This window comes from Bombus pyrosoma, linkage group LG15 (assembly GCF_014825855.1).
Source record: "Bombus pyrosoma isolate SC7728 linkage group LG15, ASM1482585v1, whole genome shotgun sequence".
Taxonomy (NCBI): Eukaryota; Metazoa; Arthropoda; class Insecta; order Hymenoptera; family Apidae; genus Bombus; species Bombus pyrosoma.
The window spans coordinates 1,242,609-1,267,676 of record NC_057784.1 but is presented as its reverse complement, the minus strand read 5'-3'; the positions used below and the strand labels follow the sequence as shown (position 1 = coordinate 1,267,676).

The 25,068-nt window shown below is 40.4% G+C and overlaps 2 protein-coding genes across 8 annotated transcripts in view; one reads left to right on the top strand and one right to left on the bottom strand.

The window, feature by feature from the left end:
* LOC122575986 (acid sphingomyelinase-like phosphodiesterase 3a) overlaps positions 1 to 13,117 on the bottom strand; it is a 49,892-nt gene extending 36,775 nt beyond the window's left edge. The window contains exons 1-2 of one of the 4 annotated variants that reach the window (XM_043745605.1): positions 12,644 to 13,116; positions 12,441 to 12,572 (exon numbers count right to left, since the gene is read on the bottom strand). Coding sequence is in view for 1 of the 4 variants with exons in the window: in XM_043745603.1 (XP_043601538.1) it covers positions 12,155 to 12,267 (113 nt within the window). In the remaining 3 variants the exon portion in view is untranslated. Of the gene's footprint in view, positions 1 to 12,154; positions 12,277 to 12,440 lie in introns of those variants that run through there. The other 3 variants (XM_043745606.1, XM_043745604.1, XM_043745603.1) reach the window with 3 other exon arrangements.
* LOC122575991 (glutathione S-transferase 1-1-like) overlaps positions 1 to 25,068 on the top strand; it is a 39,878-nt gene that overhangs the window by 1,157 nt on the left and 13,653 nt on the right. Inside the window, exon 2 of one of the 4 annotated variants that reach the window (XM_043745629.1) lies at positions 20,889 to 21,183. The exons of the other annotated variants lie outside the window; for them this stretch is intronic. The gene's annotated coding sequence lies outside the window, so the exon portion shown is untranslated. The remainder of the gene's footprint in view (positions 1 to 20,888; positions 21,184 to 25,068) is intronic. 4 annotated transcript variants of the gene reach the window in all.

The window sequence follows — 25,068 nt, the reverse complement described above, 5'->3', positions numbered from 1 at the left end:
TTAGAGGGAGAAGTTACGAAAATTTGAAACGTTCGTATGAAGTTAATGAAAAGTAAAGCGTTGTGCTAACAACGTACGCTGCACCAAGTTGATCTATAGTGTGTGGTGTAACTGTTAACATATCTACAAGAGACTATCAAGCTACAGCGTAGTAAATTAAAATTAAACGTTCAGGAACATGAACTTAGATCCAAACTTGCAAACTGTTACACATTCAAACTTGTTACATAATTTTGTATAAACATACCGAAACAAAGTAACTGCGATTTGTTTTAAACGAAGAAATATCAACTATTTAACTACGAGAAACAACCTTCTACTACTTTCAACAACTTCATTTTATCGAGATAGCGTTATCGATCGATCAAAGACATCGTGAAATTATTCGTACGAATACGTTCTGACGACAAAGTTGCGAGACAAAGCGAGGCTACCTAAATAAATGACGCGGTTCTCGTCGGAGATGTTCAACCTGAAAATGATACTAACACGACGCGCGAATAAGTCACGGCGGGTCGTGCAATTATCTCGTAGGGTCGTGGTAAATCTGAGAAAGATGGAAGAAAAAGAAGAAGGAAAAGAAAAGGAGAAGGATAATAGAGGAGATGTGCTCGATTCAAAAGAATCATGATTAGAACACGGATTTGGTGCACCATTTTACAGCGAAATACCAGCAAACGAGTTGGAAGGAGGAGCTGCAAGCAGGCCGAAGAATTTCCTGCGCCGCATTCTAACACGCCAGAATCTCTATCTATACTGTGCTTCCTTTTAATGCTACTCGACCGCTAACGCCCGGCTAAAAGTGCGCGATCGAGGCCATAGTTCAAACGGAAACGAATCTCGTTCGATTCGTAACACCTGTATTCTTTTTCGCCCCCTTACATTCCACGTTTCTTTCTTTTCTCTCCTGCTCCTTCTCTTTGTTCTTCGGTCTTTTCTGTCGATCTACCCGTTTCGTTTTTGAAAATTTCTGCAGCGGGTAATCGTATTCAGCGATTTCCTCGATGTGTTCAACGGATGAAATCTTCGAGCAGGACATTGTCGCGAATTGGAGAGCGATCCGATTGAATTGAATTCCGGAATGGTAGAAGTTCCGCAACACGATTTCTTGCGACGTGATGCCCGCAACGCAGAATGCGAGAGTACAGTTAATTTTCAGAATTTGCCGTTTGTCAGATATCGAACACGAACGAACTGTATTGAAAATATTAACAGTTACCCCGGTTTTGTGTGAAAATGGGTCAAGTAGCAGATATATGGAAGAAACGTTCGTTGTTTGTCACATGAATCGTATGATAATTTGCGTTAATAAAGGAATTTGTCAAGTACCGATGTGAGATGAAATTATAGATTACAAAAGTAGGAATTTGGTAACAGGACTTGGGCGAGTTTATGATAAACCATCGAGCTTTTACAGCCCATTAAAGTCATTAGCAAAACAAATTATCACAGCTTAATCTACAGCTACTTTGTTTGTACTTAAAGTTATATTCTTCTAGACGAATCCTTTAATTTTTGACGTAGTCCTTTAATTTTTGAAATCTCGACATCTATAAATATTCCCAAGCTATTTTCGAGAATGATGGTGCAGTGCCAATGTTCGAACTGCAACCGCTGGTAATCATATTCCAAGAAGGGATAAAACGTTGCAACGCAACGTATATGAAAATCGATATGCATGATGTATCAAAATTTTATGAAAATCGATAATGCCTAAGTATCGGTAATTCCATCCAGCGACACAACAGCTCCTATCATAAATCAGCTCCTTGACCACTCGACGACTTATCAATATGTCATCCTCGTTTTAAAAACCTGTCAACCGATCGCAGTTTTCCTTTCCACTTTCTTCAGAAACAGATTTATACTTTTCCAGTATCCTAGCAATCGCTACTTCGTATACTTGTAATTTGTTCACTCGTCGTCTTTTTGTCGTGTATCGTGGAAATTTTCATAAACCGAGAGTTCATACATTTTCTACTGTATCGCAGAAATGTTACGTAACTATAATTATATCGATACGATAATTACAACAGTAAATACAGTATGCCAAGCTCATCCACGATTTCGAGTCAAAGATTTTTTGCTCCTTATAATGGTACTGCGAATACGAGTAAAAAAGCATGAATTTGTGGTATGCAAATATCGATCGGTTAACGACACTGCGATAACCAACAGACGAAAAAGAAGCGCAGGAGCGTAAGCGACGGAATCGTCATGGCAGATCGTTATCACGTATAGACCATGAATTAGAAAAAAAAACGCATTAGCATTGCTGGTATCGTGTCAGAGCATTAAAGAGGCTAACTGCCGTCTCGTGGAATATCAGGGAAATATGGTCCGCTTGGAAAATTTATTTCTCAGTCATTTTACTAGCTTTATTACCGCTCAAGCAATACTGTAACAAGAATTTCACGATACGAACGAAATATCCGCGCGATATTTTTCAAAATCAAGACGTTTCGTTTGAAGGCGTGTTACTTTTACGATTAGGAGGGAAACTTAATTAGTCTTTTAAAGTCTGCCTTCCGCTGAATAGCAATTGACGCGTCACACTCTTAGCACTGACCAATGCACGAACGCACATAGTACCTTTGAAGAATCTTTGAAAGACCTTTCAAGGATCTCACAGAGTGTAGTCGACGGTTTTAAGAGACGCGCCTGAAAATTCATGACCTTTCAGGATTAAACAGTGCACTTCGCCGTTTATTAAAATTTCTACGAAGATACACGTGCAAAAACAGGCAGGCAAAGCGCAAGTATAAAAGACCAAAGTAACTAAGGTAGAGAAATTGTAGAATAATTTTGCAAAATTAAATTGAGATGTATATAAAATCGTATGTTATTAAATACGTTGAAAGTTCAGAAGCTTTCAGGATATTTTGACGAAAAACTTTAAATTTAGAATTCGCGCGTTTCGAGCAGTACACTTTGCATTAATTTACACCTCGAACAATTATTATCAGCTGGACACCATAGGAAAAAGTAGGAATGACGCGATAAGGGATAGGTATGATAAAATAAAATTGTTGAATAAAAGAAAAGGTTGATAATAGTCGCTAAAGATTCAGAGAAGTATGGAACAGGATTTCTCTCCGTCGCAATATATTTAAATCAACGAATGAACGTTTGAAACGAATGAAATAGGAAGAAACTAGTTTGAAAAGTCGAAGGCGAAAGAATCTAAAAGAGAATAATACTGAAATTTTTATTTAAAGCAAAAGAATGAAACAATTCTTCCTGGAAACTTTTTAATATAAGTTCGTAAGACTGTCCTAAAGGACATGTGTATCAATACCCATTTTTTATTGTCATGCAATATAAAAGTATATCGTAACAAGTAATAAAGTAGGAATAAATTCTGTGAGTCTAAATTTGACCATTCAGACTAACTTTTAAAATATTCATTCCACATAGAATATTTTATACAGAGAATAGATTTCTGGTGTCTGGCGAGCGTTTTAAATAATATATTTGCTCACGACACACGAAGATACGTTGAATGTTTTAGCCGCAATTTGTTTACTTTTTCGTTTTTACTAAAATACGTTGTAAACAATTCGTTTCAATTCGATGAAAAATTTTGTATGTCTTTAAAAATAGCTTTCGTTTTGACGTTATTAAAGTGGTATGCTAACTCCTTGATTTCATTGCATGCATTATTGATTCAACGATTTGTTGGAGATAAATCTGCCCGTTGCAAAAAAATTAGCTTATGTATTTTTAATGGTAACGTCTATCTAATCAAAATCGCACTTGCCTTCTATTACATTATGTAGAACAACAGCGCCATATATTATTCGCATATCTATGTACGTCGACGCGAAAAAGAAAGTTCTTTATTAATACCGAATACGCTTTATCTTGATAACAAGTACAGTCGAATTGGACAACCGTAAATTACATAAGTAATTTCTCATTTGATATTATAATACTGATTTACCGTAATTGTTTTCCAACAGAACATCTTTCTTTAGTCAATTTGTTCGTTGAATTCGAAAGCATTCATCAGAGTGCTTTCTACGCTAGAAGTTTATAAATTTATGCAACTGACAATCGAATGTTAGGGATAAAAGCAAGAGACCAACCGGCACACGAAATCTCTTCTCCTTGTCCAAAAGCGAAGACACAAGAGCGAAAACGTGTTTCAGCAAATACTACTGCAAGGCAACCAACAATCGCTGGCAAGTCAAATAAGCGATCGAGTTCAGCAAATATTGCACGCCGTAATATTTGAACAGCGTGACGCATAGGTGCGTCCCATCCAAGATAACGCGATCAGCGTTAACGGAAGCTCGTCAAAGTGCACGAGCATACACGTTAGACGAAGCAGCATTTAATCCGAGCCGATTCATAATTAATAAGCTGTTTAGAATTTCTTCGTGAGCAGTAATTCGATGTAGCCGACCTTTGTTGGTTTATGGCAGACAGAGATATCATGGCCCCTGATGGTGCGCTTCATTGCAGCGGTTATCGGTTGCACGCCAAGTTTATACGCGCGGATTGCAGGCGCGTCATCGGTGACAATCTATCATAATGTCATCGCATTGCAAGACAAAGCCGCTCGCATCTCTGGCGACACTTTAAAATACAACAGCCGAAAGTCAGAAACGTATATACGTTGACACCTTTCTATTAAATGAATATAGAACACAAAAGAGTATGTTTTATGAAAGTGAAAAAAATCGAGTGAAATAGAATGTCGAATGCAGTTGGACGTAGGATCACAAAGGGTTAATGGTCGTAAAGATTTATCTCTGGTTGGTGTGAATTGGTATAACTCATGTTGTTCCCTATAACGTGAAGGGTGCCTCTCTTGAAATGGTGCATGAAAATCGACTGTATTTTTAAAAACTGAAAAAAAAAATTGTATTCTTTCAAAAAATAAAAAATACACGGTGAATGATTTGAAAAAGTATTTCATAGAAAGGATCCGTTGAGACGGCTGAAGATAGATTGCTATTAAATCTGTTGCAAGTAAATTGCTATTAACGTTCTAAAGCATGAATCTCTTCTATTAAACTGGCACGTATACATACTTATGCATGAATATTCCATATACACGTACATAAACGATATTAAGGTCCAATGGTACTAACAGCATAGTCAAGGTATGTAAAAGGTAATGCAGGTTTAGGTGATACATATACATGTTAATGCGATATTCGTAACAAGCGTATCACCTGGTAAATCGTCCTAGCGGTAGATTCGAGAGAATCGAAGTTCGATGTCACTCTTTCTATCTCGTAGCATTTAGTTACCTTCGAGCTTGCTTACCTTCGATATTATTACACGAACGATTATAAAAGTAAAAATTTTTACCGAAAAGTATAGCTTGGAAAGAAGAGAAAAATTAGCTTCCTCTATTCAGCAATGATACGATTAAACAAATGATGCACAGCTTTCTACTAATAATCGTTGATTCAAGATACCTATGATTAATACGAGATGTATTTTACCAGGCGGAAAGTTTTGATCGTTCAACAAGCGTTAATTCCTGATTCGTGCACGTACTAACTTGGCCGTTTCGCACTTGCGTTTCTTTTTACCAGTGAATTTATTCCTCGAACGTGGCCTGCTTTAGCGACAGATGTATACTGGAGACTTACGTGACCGTCTACGGCTTCTACGTTGATTGTGCGCGCCAGCTCGATAATTAATGGTTACTTTTAAGACGTTCTAAAACGCGTCAAAAAGCCGCCGAGATATTCCCTATGATTTACGATGTGCAAAATGTAGCCGCTGCTAAGAGTTCGTTCCGTGACGTGCGTGTCTTCGACTCTCATTTGCATGCGTCTATGTATTCACACGTATGTATGTATATGCCAAGATCACCTGGCTACGCGAAGCTCGAGGTATTTCGTGAAACGCCGCGAAAGCTCACGTTCGTAGAATAGAAGAGGAAGCATCAGGAAAATGGCTAAGACAGAAGACGTTGAAATTGAGAGATCGTTGATTCTTCTATCGGAAGAAGAATAGTGGTAAAAGCGGAAATGATGGTTCCGAGGAAAAACGTGGTTGAAAAGCCTGTTCTAGCAGTTTCGAACGCGAGAAATCTAAAGTTCATAGATCTAAACGCGAAATAGATACGGTTTATGAATTATTTCACGTAATTACAGAAACGAAAATTAGCTGTTATACCGTATCCGTGGACCATTTCGAAGACGATGTAATCAGTGTTATTTTACAAAATCAAAACAAAGATACTAGTTAAATAGTTACTTTTTGAGCAACTGTCTTAATAGACCTTCGTACGCTAGGTAAAATTACATTAGAACTACCTGCCATGAAAATGTATGACCATATTTTATAACTATCCACGGACACATAGAAATGCAGAGAACATAATTTACACAATTTCATCTTGACATTTCCCTCTATTTGTAACTGTTTCAAAGGTCTCGCTCGTGGGAAAATGTATCGCTTCGACAAATAACGAACTATGGCTTTGTTTCGTGATGTCATTGGAAAGAAATTCTCGATTCGACAGTTTATAATCGAAGAGCGCTCTCGACGCTGTGGAAATGTATTAGTCGAAAGACGAATAATTCACGTACGAATCGTAATGATGATTATTCTTCTTCCCCTTGTCCTTACTTTAGAGACATTTCAACCCCCTCTATTCAAAAGTATTCGCCCTCTTGTAATCCAGATCGCCAGATGTCTTTTCACCTTTTAGGTTAGCAGCAATAATTATTGTACCTTTATGTCTCATTAAATCTATGTCTTTTCTCTTAAATCACTCGCCTGCTTGCTCGCTCGTAATTACGCTTCCCTCTAATCATTCTTTCGGATTCCCCTTACACCACCGCGCCTCTCTTTTCTTCTCTTCACTTCTCTTCTCTTCTCTTCTCTTCTCTCCTCTTCTTTTCTCGCGTTATTCAGTCTGCTCTCTACAAACAATTGTTTTTTCATTTATTGCACGATATAACGATCCATTATTTTGAATCTCTATCTTGAATTTGAACAATAAGTTAGACGATCTACTCAACGTTTACATTTTCTCATTCGTTGGATACGCAAACGTACATTTTTATCACTTCGAGTAGCTCGTTTTTAATTAACAGCATCTCTTGCAGATTTATCGCTAATGCGACACGAACCTTTCAAATCACACTCCAAGTTATATAGTTCTGAGCAACGAAAGTAACCCTCACTTTTTTTCCTAATGGAATGATGTTTCTTCCTCTATTGAAATTTATTGCGCACGCTGCGAGAATTCCACCGAGTACCTTTTAAAGGGAAATAAACCTGACCCTTATTGCTTTGAGCATTAGGATCCTGAACAAGATTTGAAATATACGTTACACGCGCTCTTTGATATCGAGCAAGTTTCCTACGGCAACGCTAATTCACTTCGACTAATTTATCGCAGTTTATCGAATTAAGGATATCCAATTTATTTAGATTTCGATCAATTTCATACGTTTCTAATTACCCTTCTCGTACTAGTTGAAACACTATTAAAGATTCCGTTAATTATAAAATCAAAGATCGTTTTACACGTTTCTCGTTTAAAAATTTCTCGTAACGCGTCGAGTACTCGTTTCTTACGAAATAACATTTCGTTGTTCCATTTTTCCAACTTTTAAAAACTTCGTCGGCACAAATTTATGTCAAACAGTTCATATTCGTATTATACGAGTTCCTTTTTCAATCCTTTGTTATCAAATCAAGATAGTTACCGTTTTTGATAAAATCAAAATGTGGCGATTCGCCACACGCGACAACATTTTGCTTCTATCAGGCATTTTCCAAATACACATATACCGAGCATTATCGCACAATTGTCGTTTAAATCATTTTTCCAAACTCGTTTGGCTATAAGAGTTTCTTACATCGGCACCGTCAATTTTCGAAGCTTTACATTTCCAAGCGACGCGTTTCGGAACGAAATCTTCCGGCGGAGAAACCAATTCGCTGGCTCGTTCCGAGATTCGGCTGAAGATACATAACGTGTGTATGTGTGTGTATTCGGTATATACGTGTATATTCTGGCGGACAAGAACGTCTAATGATAAATTTCGCCGGAAATAAGATCTTCGTCGGAAAGGGCATTAGCTAAACAGTGACAATTCTCACTAGGCAGGTGGAACCAGGGAATGAGCCGAGTATTTCGGTACAAACGGTTTAATTATCTCGCTGTCTTAGGTCCCGATTTAACGCGATGAAATTATATAGTAAAGGGAATTTAACTGAACGTAATTCGCCGACGGAACGAGAATTGCACGTGACACACTCGCACGTGCACACACGTAGCCGCAATTGTGCCGGAAATCTAGCAAAACAGACTCGTTATCGATCCTCCTGATCAAAATTTGCCAGGGAGCGGTGAGTTTCCTCGTAAATATTTACGATCACTTTCCTCAGCAAACAGCAAACAAATTCGCGAAGATGATCGGAACGCACTGCTCTTACGCTTGAAAACCACCACTTTCCCAGATGGCCGAATTTAATGGATCGCTTATCACGCGCGCTATTTTACGTTCTACTTTTTCTTTCTTTTTCTATTCGAGTTTGAAACAAGGTTTTCAGGCACACGTATTAGACTATGTAAATACCATCAGGAACTTACGTGCCAGCGCACGTACGCAATTCAAACATGTCAGCGGTAAGTGCGAAGACCCGTTCGTCACGAACTACAAGAGAGCATCAAGAATCGGTGGAAAATTCGCCCGTGTAAATCACTTTCGCTCGTGTTACGTGCAAATTAGACTCGCCCGCGGCCGCGAAGATAAGAGCGCTGGCAAAGTAATCAGGAAAATAGTTGCCGCAAAGTTGCTTCCAAGTTATCGCGCCATTATATGGATTTTTTAAGCACTTCTGCCGCGATTACAGTACTGCGAGGTACGGCCGATCGTTCGTTCACCTACTTTCCCCTTTGAAGATAGGAAAAACGCGGAAAGAAAATGGAACGATCAATGGGAAGCTTATCTTTCACGATAGACCAGATGACATAAATATCAAAATCTAACGTTGTATTGAATCAGAACGACAAAAAGAAAAAGAAGAGGAGAGACTGTAGCATCAAGATACAACTACAATCTTTTAAGATGAATCTTTTCCATATTTAAAATTCCGTAGAGGTATGTTTCTTCGATTTTTCGACGATGCAAGTTCAAAAGCTCCTTCGTTCGCCATCGCTTGTTGGCGAATTTTTAACGTTATAGACACAACGGGCTACTATCTACAAGCTATCGGAAAATTAATCGAGTGTCAAAGAACTTGGAATCTCAAACAGCAGCAATGCGGAGATAGTTGGGATATTCGTCATGGTGAAAGTGACGAATAGCTGAGATTTCGAAACAGCTAGCGTACAATGCTTTTAGCGACGTAAGTCCCTCTTATAGGGCTTGATATTTTAAAAGTAGAAAAAGCTGCTTTTATGCGACATTTATTATTCTTCGAACGGTGGATCGAAACAGCTTCTACTAACAATAACTAGCAACGTTCCAAAACTATCTTTGATTAAATTAATACGAAGATTGAAATGCTCCAATATGTATTTAGCTGGGAAGCTTTACGATAGTTACTTGACGATATTCGAGTATTGAACGTAGACATCAAGTTAATCAACTTGACAGATCTTTATGCACAGAAGTTGCATATTGTAATATTCACAGGAGCGAATGAACGACAAGCCAGTAATTAATTAGTCTCGAATCATTCTCGAACAATTTTTTCACTTTTCCTAGGATTTATAAAAACAATTATATTTGTGCGCAAACGCTTGTACTTGTCCATCCTGTGTGATAATCAATTTATCGTAAAACACAACTAAAACGATGTAAAAACGATATATTACTTAAAAGGCGTTTAAAATGCAAAATACAAAATGCATTGGCTGTTTTCATCAAGATGTGCACAATTAATGCATACACCGTGAAAAAATCGTTTTGTCCCGTCCATTTATAATATATACAATTCATACTAGAGCAAGTACACGAGCATGAAATCGTATAAGCTTTATTTCGCGTAAAACTGACGAACTTCCTCTCTTATAAATTTCATACGAAAGCAGACAGTAGCAGGTCTCGAACGAATGAACGAAGGACTACACCAAAATGCTGACGCACTCACATATACGTACATATGTCGCTGTGTGTGCATATACACAAATACACATCGTATATTCCCATAGGGTTTCGCGACTGTTTCTCTTCTTACGCCATTTTCCGTCAATAAAAAATTTTAATTTGAAAGCGTAGTTACGGTGGATGCGTGTCCGAATTAGCGTCCTGACGAATTCAATACGTTGATGTAATCAAACATGTATGCAAAATACATATACGTGTGTGTATATAGTGGCCCAAAGAGGTATTCAAACGCGATTAGGAACTTTTCACGTATAAATTATACAAACGATTTTGAAACGCATTTGAAGATATATAGAAATTTGTTGAAAGTATACGTCTGGCAAAGATCATCAAAGTACTTGGACAGTCGATTACTTAATATTCGACGAGACCATTTGTTACACCAACTGTTTGTTTCGGACTACTTTAAGCGTCTTTCAACTTGTAACTTTTACGTATATTTTCAAATTCGTTTCAAAATTTTACTACTATAATCACGGCGTTTGTATCTCATCGCCATGAAAGCGAGATCACTATCGCGAGCCACTGTAGATTTCTCTAAGCGTATGCATCGCGGTTTCCAGTGCTTTCATTCGTCAGAACACCAGTTCGTCCGAGTACGCATCCACTGGAACCACGACTTAACGTCGCATGCCAAAGGCAAGCATCCTGCATCAAATATACGTGTAACATCGACGGTGTTAAAGCGACGAGAAACGTATTACAAGGGAATTAAACTCATCGACCGACGCGTTTTCGCCAGCCAGCAAATCAGGTTTATGACGCGTAATATCATTACGTCGAATCGTAGGATTGCGTACGCAACGTCTGCCGGGTAACTCGAGTATTCGTTTTCGGTCTATCTCCCCTTTCCTTGGCTCTCTCCTCTTTTCGCTGGCATACGGAAGGAGAAGGGATACGAAAGAGAAAAGGCGAGGCGAGCAAAACCGTAATATCCGAAGGAAAATTTGTTCGCCGAAATGAAATTATCCAGCGACGATCTTGCATTATACTCGCGGTCGTACGTGCTCGGCATAACGCGTCGAGCTGCTACGTCCCTTTAATACGTGGAATACGTATCGAACGGTCGTATCGTAACTTCCGTTCTCGAATCGACGAAATACCTTGGCCAAATTGCCTGGGATTCGATTTTACCATTTTTTTTTTTACAACGTACAAATTGATTCATCCCTGTAACACGACGCGCGGTGGTGAGCTTCGCTTCGACGATGCGTAAGAATAATTGGTTACTCGATACAGCGTCGATCAAGTCGAAAGACAAATAGAGAACGTTCAAAGTTGAAGACACGCGCGGGCATTAAGTTTATTTCGATCGAATGCAAATCGCACAGAACGACATAGAAGGGCGCATAATTAAACGGTGCCGTGCTCCTCGGCCGTCGTGGACTTTCTCGAACACAACGTCCACCAATGAAATATGGAAGAAATGGAATTAACGAGAAAAAGTTCGACGCGACGCGATGCCGGTTTAATTAAGATGATGACGTAAACATTGTGCACGCGGAGCTATATTTTAACGCATCCCGTAATCTGATTCGTCGGAAACGTTCTCGTTTCTCTTTTTTCTCTGCCTATCTCTTGGAACAACTATCGACTCGCTGCATCCTCTTCGATTAATCGCTGCCTTCTATCCGAAGAGCAGACACAGGCGTGATTTTGAAACGTATTTGAGATAGATAATGTGAAACTCGTTCCGCGAGATGAATAATTCGACTAAACTCATTTGCGGTTTACTTATTCCTTGATGGAACGCACAGAAGTTAAATTCTCTTCGAGCTCAGCCATGCGTTAAACATTTTCTGACCGCACGAAGAGATCCCGAGATTCTAATCGTTGGTCGTTCACCAAGAACCAGAGATTCGCAAGTTCCAACTTTGCCATTACCACGAGCGTCAGTAAAGTATTCGTTCAAGCAACGCGATTTGGCGGTTTTTGTCGTTTTGACTTTTGCCTTCATCTCTTTTAAGAAATTAAAAAGAATTAACAAAAAAAAAAAAAAAGAAGAGTATGATAGAAAGAAGAAAATGAGCGAAGCACGTTAAAAATATTATACACACTGATATTTTTCTCTCCCGAGACGGAGGCTTAGAGTTAATTGGCTGCGGGGGAAGCGAAATTTAAAATTGCAATATCCTGCGCCGCGATACAGAAGCTGCCGGCTCATTTCCATCCGTTGTCCACAAAATCCCGCATACAGGTTCACCGTGTGTACGGCTCATCGGTCGACGGAAATGCGGAACCTAAACTCGCGTATTGTATTCCGAGAGCCGCAACGAAGGCAACGACGATTTCAGAACGGTGGCGCACAAAATCGGGCATAGAACGGATGCAATCAGCACTTACATGTTCGTCGGGCTGCTACGTAAAAGCGTCGCAAAAGAAAGTCTCAATCGTGGTGGGTCATATCGGGACGCACACCCATACGCGCACGTTTCTCGATCCCTCGATGCTTCTTTTACTCGGGAAAGATATGATCTGTTAGGGAAGGATATAAAGCTCGATTCAATGAAATCCTTTGAATCGTTCCGACTGATATGTTCCTCTACCGTTTGATCACGAACAGCTACCGATCCACACTTCCTAGATCATTCTTTCACGTACGAATGCGATAAAACTCCTTCACCGTCTTCTTGGTTTGAAAACGCGCCACCTCGAGGCAGCCGGTTGCTTCGCGGTCACGCGACCAATTCGTCCGTTGATACTTATTCACAGAGCTCAATACGTATTTAATAACGAGGATATCACGATGCCAGATCACAACGAAAATCGACTTAGTTAGGCGATCACCTTCGAAACCTACCAATCGACACAGCTGTTTTTAACGTGGGAGCGCGCGTTTACGGAAACGAAAAGAATGACAAGTTCCGCGAGCACGAAACGTATCGGAGGTTCGGCGAACCGTGTGCGGCCCGCACCCTCGCACGAGACGTACTCGGTTTGTCCTCGAGCAGGTAGGATGCTAACACCGACGCCGGCGCTGCCACCGCTGCCACCACCGCTGCCACCACTGCCCGCCGGGGGTCGAGGATGGCTCCGGCTTCGCGACTGCGCCCTTTCGCCTCTCTTCAACCCATTACGGTTCTCACCCGTTCGCGCGCACAGTCATAAACACACGTACACGGAAAGACCTTATCATACAGAGGCGCACGGTGTACGATGTAAGACCAACACGTTGGCACTCGCGCGCTCGTACTCGCCCTATAATAACGTTTCCTCCTTTGTATAGGTGCGTTAGTTCTTCCTCTTGCAACCCGCCTCGTCCATCCTGGCCTTCGTTTCATCCCCCGTGGCCTCGTGCCGCGTCGCATCCCCCTTAGCCGCAACACGTAGCCGAGCCAGCTACTCGGCCTGCCTCCGTCTACACCCCGCGATACATCATCGTATCGCTTTATGTCTCGCGTAACGTTTTATTAACCAGAAATCAAGCACGCGAACCTTCTTTCGCGCTTGATCCTGCCAAACCTCCTGCTCTCCCAATTTTCCAGTTAGCTGTATATCTTCCCCGATGATCTCGGGCCAAACAGACAAATTGTTTGCAATCGATGTTCGATCCCGCCAGCTACCGCTGATGCGAACGGTTGACGTGTCGTAATCTTTAACTACTTCCTGCAAAGAGGTCAGAGAGACGGACGTTACGGTTAATCCCTTCCGCACGATCGTCGGACTATAACCGATAGCCGCCAAAAGCATACACGCAGCCCACCGTCTGTCATCTTTAGATGACTGTCCGTGTCCAATCCTATTTATTTGCTCCAGGCACTTTGCCGTAAGTAGCCGGTCGACTCTTGTACAATTTCTCTCGGTTTAATTAATCGCTAAATTTGACGCACAAGGGAAGATCTGCAAGCCACAGGTCCAAAAGATTATGAAGCTTTGGCGGAAGATAGAATGTATATAGATACGTATTTCGTAACTTTTTTTGCTTCCCAAATTCGCTCTAAGAGGATGCTTCTGGATATCCGGCTATTTTCCGATCTCGCGTTATAACCGCAAGCTGTATGGAGACAGAAAGGAACCTTTCAAACAAAAGTTACTTTTAAATACAAAAAAAATTAAGCCGAATTTTATATAATAACCGGATTTTCAAGGATCAATTTCAGTCCCTTGGAGCGAATTTGGGCAACAACAAAATTTCCTGCTACGTGGCTATATATGCTCTGCATATCCCCAAAGTTTCATAATTTTCTGAATCTGTGGATCGGCGATCGTCTTCCTTTGTCAGTTTGATTAAGTAACGCGGTGAACGATCGTCGTACCGAAAAGGTTAAAAAATCAAAGTGCACCACATACTCCGACCAACGCTAGTTGTCAAACTTCGTTTCGTCGAACTGGGTCCAAACAACGAGTTTTCGAAAAATCAGTTTAACCGGCGCGAATAATTGACTTTTCAGGGACATAACACGACACGAACAATCGCGTGTCCCCGTCGCTAAAGCTGGAAGCAGGAAATGGGTGGCCGACCACGTGCTTGTCGATTCACAAGATCGCGGAAGAAACGTGATTAATTTGCGAGATAGTTATTCTATTGCTTATTAATAGCGAAACGAGATCGTCCTGGTTATTGTTGTTTGAAAATGAGAATCGAACGCAGCCGGATACAGGGAGCAGGTATTTCTCGATTGTCTTCGTCGATTGTGCTATCGTTTCCTCGTCGCGTAATTGATATCGCGAACGTGCAAGCCAAAATCTGTAGAAGTAAATCGTGAAATTGGGTTTAAATTGTTTCGAATGAATCGAGATACGGCGGAGGTATTATAGAGAATGTTGAGGAATTATCGGGATGCTGAGAGGATGCTTGCGGAATGATTAACGTATTTAAGAAGATAATCGAGTTTGCGTGTTTGAATATTTTTGTTATTCGATACAATTTTCCAGATTTGTATTACGCGCTATCCTTTTGTCCGGCAGTGTAGAATGGCACTGCATTTTGATAAAGAAGGTTTCATTATGCACATAGTTGCTTGAATTATCGCGCATCGATTATGACACTTCGAATCCCGATAGATTTTGAGAAAATGTAATTTAGGTATTTAATATTTTCTGATGCCATTTTCACGACCTGAATTATCACGTTCAACACATTGTCACGCTGTATAGCGTTAAGTATGTATAACGCAATGCGCGTAGAAGATTGTACGAACAAGCAATCTAGGAGAATTGTTTCTCAATTGTTCTTAAAATTTTACGGAGCTTTTGCGATATTGGGCGCTTTAATAATGGAAGAGTATACATGTAAGAGGATTTGCCTGGAAACGGTATAGCCCGATGTACGGTGAACCAACAAAGAATAGAAAAAAGTTTCAACGTCTTAAGAGAGGTGCTTTTAAGCTGCGTATAATTTTATTAATTTACAAGCGAATCGACTAAGTAATTTTCTACGTTCCTTTTTCGTTTTCAAATTCTTCGCTTCTCTCTCTCTCTCTCTCTCTCCGAGTGATTAATTCGAGCCTGTACGTTTTGACTACCACGAAGTGATTATCTTAAATACGTGCATTTTTTAACACTACAAAGATACGAAAAAATTGATTTCTTTCTTTTCAAACATTCGCTGAAAATGGATTCGTTCGAAGAAAATAAGAGGCGCAACGATAATCATAGTCACAATTTTTTGTAATCGGATACTTTAACTACGTTTCAACGCACGGTATAAAGATTCATACAGAAATTCATACATTATCGAACGTTATCTAATCGTTATAACAGAAATTCTATGATTTTGTTTTCTTGCAGAGAGAAACGCAAACGATAGCGCGCCACGAGTGGAACCAAAAAATGAAAACTCGCGAATGAAAACTAGTACGTATTTACATACAAGCGCGAACAGCGTCGGATCGATCTAATCGCAATCGAATTTCGTCGCTGGCAGAATTTCAATAACGCCCTATGAGGTTGGCCTCAAAATACGAACCGGAGATTCCGCTTAATACGACACGATAAAATCTCGCGCGTTACTTCGCTCGCCTAAATAACAAGTTTCCTTCCGTTTATAAAACGTTTTTCTCTCGGTAAGAAATTACAGTGGTTGCTAGTCTTAATGCTCGCGAGTGAAAAGACACACGCTCCTTGACGAAGTCGCTCGCGCGATTACGTTCCACCGGTAAGTAAGAGAGTCGCGTCGACTGACTCGGAAAATAAATGTCGGGGCGTATGATCGTACGCGACTGTTAGTACTATAACTGTCTGTTAGTTATGTACCCACGACGATTCCACGGACGAGTTTCGACGGCCGCTGGAACCGCTTTTCTAAGATATGAACATAGGAAATATGAAACGGAAAAGGACGAAGCGTTGTTCGGGGTCCAAAGGAATTTTCCCGAGTGAGATTTGAATTCATCGAGCGAGGCGAATCTCCTCGAAACGAGAATCCACGAGGGACGAGTTTTCGTGACGCGAGATGGCGCTCTTTCAAATTGTTTTCCGTCCGAAACCGAATACGACATGTCACGGTGAACGTCGCGCGAATTCCTGACAGAGCTGCGGCGAAGGCGAGCTGAATCGATCCCTTAACGAGAGCTCCGGTTGTCCATGCAGAAATCAAAGTCACTTGGCACGGCGGGTTCAGAGGAATTTCATTTGCCAGATTCTAGCAACGCGACGAACCCTCTCGACCGACTAATTCGCGCGACGCTCTAGATACGGGCTAGAACTTTGTAACACGGACGAGCCACGTTTTACCTGCTCGCTATCGATTCTTGCCGTCGCGTCGTAACTGGCGTAACCGGTGTATCCAGCCAGGCGATACGAAAACGGATACGATCTACTTGATGAAATGCTTTCGTGCAATCCGTTCGACGATGTCAAACTCCAGACTTTCGTTCGTTATTCATATTTTCTCCGCGTTACCTGCCATGATAATTCAAAGTGATTTGGCTTTGTAAACCGGCGTTCTGTTTATCGGCAAACGTAACGATGCATATAATATACCTAATACTTATATACTTATTTATACCTCGTACAATTATATACTAATTTACCGTCGAACTCTGATACTCTTGTGTACATTGTCCATTGACGATCTTCGTTACTTTATCAATGACTTTAACAATTAATTCCCAAGGATATTTCTTACATCTTCTACATTTGCATGATAAGGATCGACTTTTCTAGACAGAAATACCACCCTAAGACCAAATTGTGGCAACTAATCACGCAGGTATTATTTCAGAGATCGCTCCGCCGTCGTCCGATTCTAATGAGAATGGCGAACGATAAGAACGAATCACATTGAATCTTATTTGGATAATAATCAATGTCTTTGTCATTGACGCTCCGAAATTCGTTTCAAATCGATCAATGCCTTTTTCACTGCCGCTCTTTAAAATCTCGCTGTATAGGAATAACGAGAATCGCAAGAATTCCAGCGATGCGATTAAGAGGATCCGAAACCTTAAGTTTCCTTCGTCGACTTCCGAAAATTAATCCGAGTAATCGTAGTACGATTGCGCCGAACATGCTTTACCCTGACTTTGCGTAACGTATGTTAAAAACGCTAGAAACCTTAGCCAATGGCGCACAACCAGGAGAAGCAGGTGGATTATAAAATTGAAGCATTCTCCTAGATCGAGGCGACAGTATTTAAGCTGCTCAAAATCGGCCGCCGGTCCCCAGCGACAGATTTGCTCGTATGATTTACACGTGGCTGGCGCACTTGGTCGACGTGTGCATATACCATATATACCTTGCGAAGGGGAAGGAAGAATCGATCTCGCAGTGATATAGATAAATTAACGATGATACCGTATATCTTGACGCCGGTAATTCCCCGGACAATCGACGTAACAGCTTCTGAACCTGAGTGCACGTGTTCGTCGCTCATTATCCGGCACAGTTGCCCACGAAAATACACCAACGTCATTAAGAAGCAGCGTAAGCAGAGGGTACGCTAGTTTCAGGGATGTATAGGTGAGATTACAAGTATATTCCTGTTTAAATTAGAATATAGATACGTACCATTTTTCTTGGATAAATCAATTTCTTCAAATTAAATTATTCCACGTTTAAAAATAAACCATTTATTCGGCGATATTTAAAGATGTACGTAGTCGATGGATTGTTTGTTATTCTGGTCTTAAATTCTTAGACATAAATATAAAATTATACCGTTTTAAATTTCTTTATTGAATAATTTATCTTCCTGATTTTAAGCTACTTGACACGTCTGTCTTGTTTCATTCGGCTTCTGAAAACTGCTTCGTCTTATTTGATAACGCCCTCGCGATTAATAATATTATCGTGGCAATATTATTTGTATGATTATAAAATAAGGTAATTACCAGTGTTAAACACTTTCCAATAGTAATATCAATCTACATGAGATTATGTAAAATCGTCGATTATGTAACTCGTTTATCGAGTTCATCCCGTGACGTGACTGTTCGATAGGATTAACATCTCGTGCTTACTTCTACTATATATCTTGATATATGTGCTTGTTCTTGACTATGCCGGAAACTTCTGCGAAATCCCCTACAAATTGCACGGAGATAAAAGTCTGCAGCGATACTTTGCTTATCCTAAGGAATAAGTTAGAATTTAAAAATTAGGTATGACACGATAAATTCGCTCGATTATCCTTAATTTGCGCTACTTTGTCGCTCTCTTACGAAACAGCAGATCAAGCAGACAAAAGCGAAACACGCAATTTCCCTTAAGTAATAAACTCATCCGCCGTATTCATCGGTAGACGCAAACACCTTTTTCAAGATATTCGTTCCAAATCACCATGACAGTTGCAAGCACGCGCTCCGAGAAAAATGACAAAAATTGATATACTTTTTTCATCGCGTGACTTATGATTCTCGAATGCACCCAACTCGTTGAGCCAACCAGTGTCCATGCAGCGTCAAGGCTTGGTTGCTCTGGGAGGCTGACAACGTTTTGAGAAAAAGAAAATTTCAATATAACACTGAACGACCAGGCGAGTTCAGTTTCGCGATCAACGCGCTCCTCGATCGTCGAAATTATTGCAGCCGCGGGCGACGTCGAAATCGCATTCGACTCAAGTACACATTTCGTTAACTTTGTCGGGTCACGCTGTTTATAGATCGTAACTTAATAAGCGTAAGAATATTCCCCTTTTCTCGACTTATTTCGATCTTTGCTCCTGCATTCCATTAAAAATCCCCCGACGACAAACCTGTACAAGATACAAATTTCGTCCGTGATTTTGTACAGCAAAGCATGAAAATGGTCCGCGATTGGAGGGTTAATATGCGAAAATCTTTATTTATTCCGCGGACGAACGCCGATCGTTTCCTAAATCGGCTCTATCGAGGGTCTCATTATTTATGCGATTATTATTACGGCACGCGAATACCGGTGGTGGTTAGGTGCCGAGAGTGATGTGTAGCCCTGCGTGTTCGACATTGGAGCCGATAGGGCGGGTCTGAAAATTCCGAGGACGTGCTAGGAACGTCGTCCCTCTCGGAGCAATTGTCCAGCTTCCTGTTAGAACTTGACACACCGCTCACGTATAATCTTCCCAGGTTAGCCGATTCCTCGTCAGTGGAAATTGCGAATACACGCACAAAACGCGCGTGCAAATACTCGATCCATAGACGCATCGGCACGTATTTGCCGGGCGTTTTGTAGTACCGTTTCTCCGCATTGCGCCTCGACATCCGACATAATTGCTAGCGTCGGTGGAGAGTAGACCATTGGCTGGAATTAATACCGATTCACAGCAGTGGCATTCGTACGAACAAACGAACGAACGAACGAACGAACAGACGTGCCGCGGCTAGGACCAATAGTTTGTCGAACCAGCGAGCTTCCCTCGCGGCGTTTAAGAGCGCCTAGCATTAAGCGGTAACCGCTTGATATAACTAGCGATCAGCGAATGCTAATAACTATGCTATAGACGACGTAGATAGGGGGATAATCGGAGGAGCAACTAAGATGATTACTGCTTATTGTTGTATTATGAGATAACTCCTAATGAATCGCCATTACGCGACAAATACGCAATGATCGTATCGTATGCTTAGCGTCGAATCTATGTTCAGCTCGCTCTTGTTGAAATGGATGAATTTATGGAGTGATGTTTGCCCAGAATACGTATATAAAACGTCTTGGAAAGTGATGATCAGTTTGTTTCGTAAGAGGAAAAGAAAGGTAAAAGGAGCAACGATGTAACTGAAAACTGGTGCATTGTTCCGTCTTATTTCCTTGCGCTGTTTTTAATCAATCTCGACAATTGATTTATCGCAAGAGACAACAGTGATTTTTATTATTCGTAATTTATCGTATGTATATCGATTCCCTTTAATCCCTTTAATCCTTATATCCTTTAGTAAACAATACCTTATAATACCGTGATATAATAATGCAAAACCGTAATACGCTGTTAGACTCAAATAGAACAACACTCGTCGGGTTGATTTTAAAAGCTTACCTATCCTTTCTTTCGAAGAAAGGAAGATTAATCCCGAACGCTTTGTTATTGTCCGTCGTAAGTTCTTTTTATCTCAAACTAATGAAATGACATCATTAGTTTGCACTACCTCTAAAACTGCCGTTGACAATATAATATATTATCCCTTGCTTTCCTCTTATCATATATCTCAAGAGCAGTCAGTCAGTTAGTTAGCCGTGCAGGATCAATCGTAAATTAAAGGGGGATATGTATTTTAAAACAACGCCGATGAAATTAAAACAGTTCATTCTTCGTTTAAAACTGCGATCGAAAGTTTGCGAAGTTTAATTCCATTAAAATCATAATTCAAATAACGAATTTGAATAATTAAAACCTTTTTTATTATCATTTTTTCAGAAGAATGCTTCTCTTTACAGCAACAACTTGGCGATTGTATCGAACCATTTGGAAAATTGAGTCGATGGAAATTTTTTCGATATGTATTACGAGAACGGGGTGGCGAAGATTTATGGACAGCAAATGTCTAGAGGGGAAATGGGAGATGAAGCGGTTGCAAAGACTTTGAAATAGATATATTGTTATATTTTTCCAAAGCAGTGGATCGCTCCAAAGTATAATCGTTTCTTATACAAACTAAGAAGCGTCTTAAAAACGTATCGTTCAACAGAGATAATCGCTTAGTTACGTATCTTCGTTTAACATACTAAGAAGATAAGTCGTCACGCTATTACGAATTCTGGCGTACAAAGTAGTTTAATCGTTTAGCTTTCATCGCAAAGCCAAGTCTAGTTTCTAGGTCATCGGGTTGAAATAAATAAATAAATACATACGTGCATACAATTGCTTAGCCTTCGCATATTATATATTCTACCGAATACGATCAAACCAATCGATGATACAATTTGAATGATAGCGGAAGAAAATGCCAAACGTACCTGTACTCCATACGTACCTAAACTTGAGTTTATGGTAATTTAAAAATAATAAAAATCCACGAGGCTACTTTTTCTCATAGTTGCCGCTGCCATACAAAGCATCACATCTTCTTTATTGTTTGATTAAGAAACATCTGGACATTAGTTCGCTAACTTTAGCCCAATGTTTAAATATTAATTAAGAATAGTCGTTTAAACGTTTATCATTTCTACCTTGCCGCAAGAAAAATTGTTCAAACTCTTCGCTTACGTCCTGTCCCTTCAATAATTTCAATTTACGTGTACAATTTACGTGTGCAAATTTTATTTTCTTTATATTCGGAGAAACTCATTTCGATTAATATGCATAACCGCACGGTGCGCGATATAATATAGAAAACGTTAAGTAACACGCGAAACTATATAAAATATCCAATGTGGAGTACTTCGTCTAAATAATACTTGTAGTAAATTTATAGCAAAACGAGTTCACATACTGTGTAAGATCTCTTACGCCCCTCGTGTATCTCTTTAGTTCTCTTCATAAAAATACGAAACTGAAGATACGTAATAAGGGTAGTGTAATTTCGTTGTTCGTCGCTATTTTCCTTATCTACAAATTTATATTAGATGTTCAGCGCATGAAAGCTGTTCGTAATCGGTGAACTTCGAAACTCGCGTCGGCAATACTCTTGCATGACATAGCCGGTTCAAAGACTTTTCGGCCGCGGTCGCGGATCAAAGTAGCGCGCCAAGTGAACTTTCAAAGGCTTATGAAATTCCAGCAGTCGCTTTTATACGCGAATCGTTGCGCGGTCGCGGATGGTAACGAGCGAATCCGTAAGTTTTTTTCTTTCTAATTAACGACACGGAAAACGTGGTCGCACGGCCTTTTCAGTCGCGAACCGTTTTCCCGCTGAAGCCGTGTGTAATCTCGCAACTGAGCGTTGGAGGAAACAAAGAAAAACCAAGAATTTTACGTTTGTAGAGGAGGAAAAAACGCGAAACCAGTCGATCGACAAATTGTACGTCGATCAATAGTCAGCGACTATTCTTCTCTCGCGATGATGATGTCTATTCGTTCCAGTAAAAAGAGCAACAACTGTTTGATCCGTCGAGGATCGAGCTACACGTATTTCAAATATCTGATAGATACGCGAGTTAACAAAAATGCAATGTAATGACTTCGAGTAAGGGCCTAAAGCACATTTGTAATTGTAAGTTTTGCGAGAAAGGTTGGGAGAAGTTTTTAAGTCGCGTTATATTTGACAAATTGAATGCGCTTAACGAACGATTATAAAACCGTACTCTACTGCTAACTCGATTTTGACCAAAATGTGCTATACAATTTCTGAAATTAAGCGCTCGAATCAAGAAATAGATACAGAATGTCGTTAAATCAATGATATAAAGTCGATGGTGAGGATGTAACAGAGTATCGCTTCCGTTTTAATCGAAACGCATAGGACGTCGTAGCTACAGGATTTTGCATGTTACGCTGTTAATTATCCACGCGATTCAAGGATTTGATTCGCAACTGCTTTACATTTCTTCCAGCTACCTAGTTTACATATGTCGCGATGCAGGTTTGATGAAGCGCAGGCTTAAAATTCCAGCAGGCCCGTCACACCGGATATGGAATAACAAGCGTATCTCGTAACAGCCAATTCCCTTGACAGCAGAGCTCAAGAAAGCGGACGGAAACTAACGCGTTACCTGCAAGACAGTTCGTAACTCTGTGGAACTCGTTGAAACTCGTAATATCTTTGCTACTTCTCCACTGACAACGAAGAGAACAGATTGGAGACGTATAGAAAGAGAACGCAGCTATCTTCCGCTGGCTGCCTTCGTTCCTATACATCTTCCTAGTTGACGTCATTGTCGACGTCCTGGACTCGGCATAGCCGTGCTGATGGTCGCTGTTAGTCAACGAAAGCCTTTGATCCTTTTTACCTCCTACCGCTTCCCTTTCGAGCAGCGTACATGCGAACACCGAAATGCTCCGCCACTTTTATCTCATCGATTTTTATTTCATTAACCAGGAAACCTCTAATATGACGAACATCGAGACACGGAATTTCTGTTCCTAAACTTATCGATCAACGGGGCCAGAGCAGCGTGCAAATCTTATCAAGGACAAACTATTTATATAGAGAGACTCTGAAGGAGTTTTGGCACGCCACAAGGAAAAGCAGCTGATTCGGATTAAGTTTCGACCGATGGAAATGCGTGGAAAGAGATAGAGAAAAGAGGAACTAATATGGTTGTATAATCGGCGGCCGGCTGGTTTAAAATTTATCACTTTTGGCTGGAGGCCGTGATCGTAAAATACATCTGGCCTTAACGGGATATCGATGAAAGCGATCGGCGTGTGTTTTCGTGAACGGCGGCCGACCACCTCGTATAAACCAGCCCCTCCCCCTCCTGCGATGTGTAATAAAGTGGATCAATTAAGGCGGGCAACGATGGAAATTTAGATGTTAATTAACCCACGGTCTAGAATATGGATGGTGTTTGAATGTAGCGATGGATTAATTTCGCCGAAACGTTTACCCCCGCTTGAGCGGGAAAGCAAGAATTGTTGGCGAAGCTGTGCCACTAATTAGATGAAAAAATATTGCGCGTAACCGCTGGTCTCGTCGTAGAAAATGCATTTCGGTTCTTGTTGATAAATATAACGTAGAATTAAATGATACGGTCCCGCTTTAATATCTTTTAATTGATATTAAAAAGTCCGGCAGGCTTTTGTTTCTGTTTGTTTCGGCATTGCGCCATTTACATGTAACCTAAATGAAGGTAAAATTAAACGATTCGGTAATTGCTAGCAATATACGTTGTAACATTTACCGACGTCTGACATCTTCGTACACGTACAAACGGTTTGACGATGATCGTGTCAATAATTAGACAACTTTGTACCATTAAAGCTATTGAATCGCTGCAATAATTCACGACTCAGACAGGAATGTCTATGTTTGTTCAAGCGAATATAACGCGATATAAACATTCCGTTGGCAATGTGTGAAGCAACGCGTTGGTTATTCAGAATGCACCGTACAATTAAATTGATACTCGTACGAAGTACGTTAACGATCGTCGTTAAATATTTGTCTAACTTTAATCCCACTTTGTGAATTCACTTCCACATCGTGGTAAAGAAGGCGGTAATAATTTTTCTTTTTTCAAAATACCGAAGCAACAAATTGAAAAACTAGCATCTGCAACATCATCGCTTTTTTTCCGTGGCTTCTGAACGGTTCGATTATCAGCGAGCCATATTTCATTCGTAGGCAGTTCGCCGTTCACAATTTCCCGTAAAGTACTTTACCTTTCTTAATGGTGTGCGCATACACGTACATACATACATGTATGTAATGATAATGGTGCTGTTGCGTCGTGCTACTGGAGGCACGTCGAATGAAAGACGCGGCTGAATTTGTAGCTCACATCGTCTAATTTAACTCCATTTAGTCTGTCAATCATTCGAAAAATGTATATTAGCAGGCTGTGAAGCGTGTCGTTTCAACAACGGCGACTAAACGATCTTCGATTGTATGCAGTTCCAAGCGTCATAAAAATTAAACCAGGCTTTCCATCGAAGTCCTCGAATTATTCATAACCTACCGAACAAAGCTATTTCTACAAATGAAATATTCACGGGGACTATACAGGATTCTCAGTG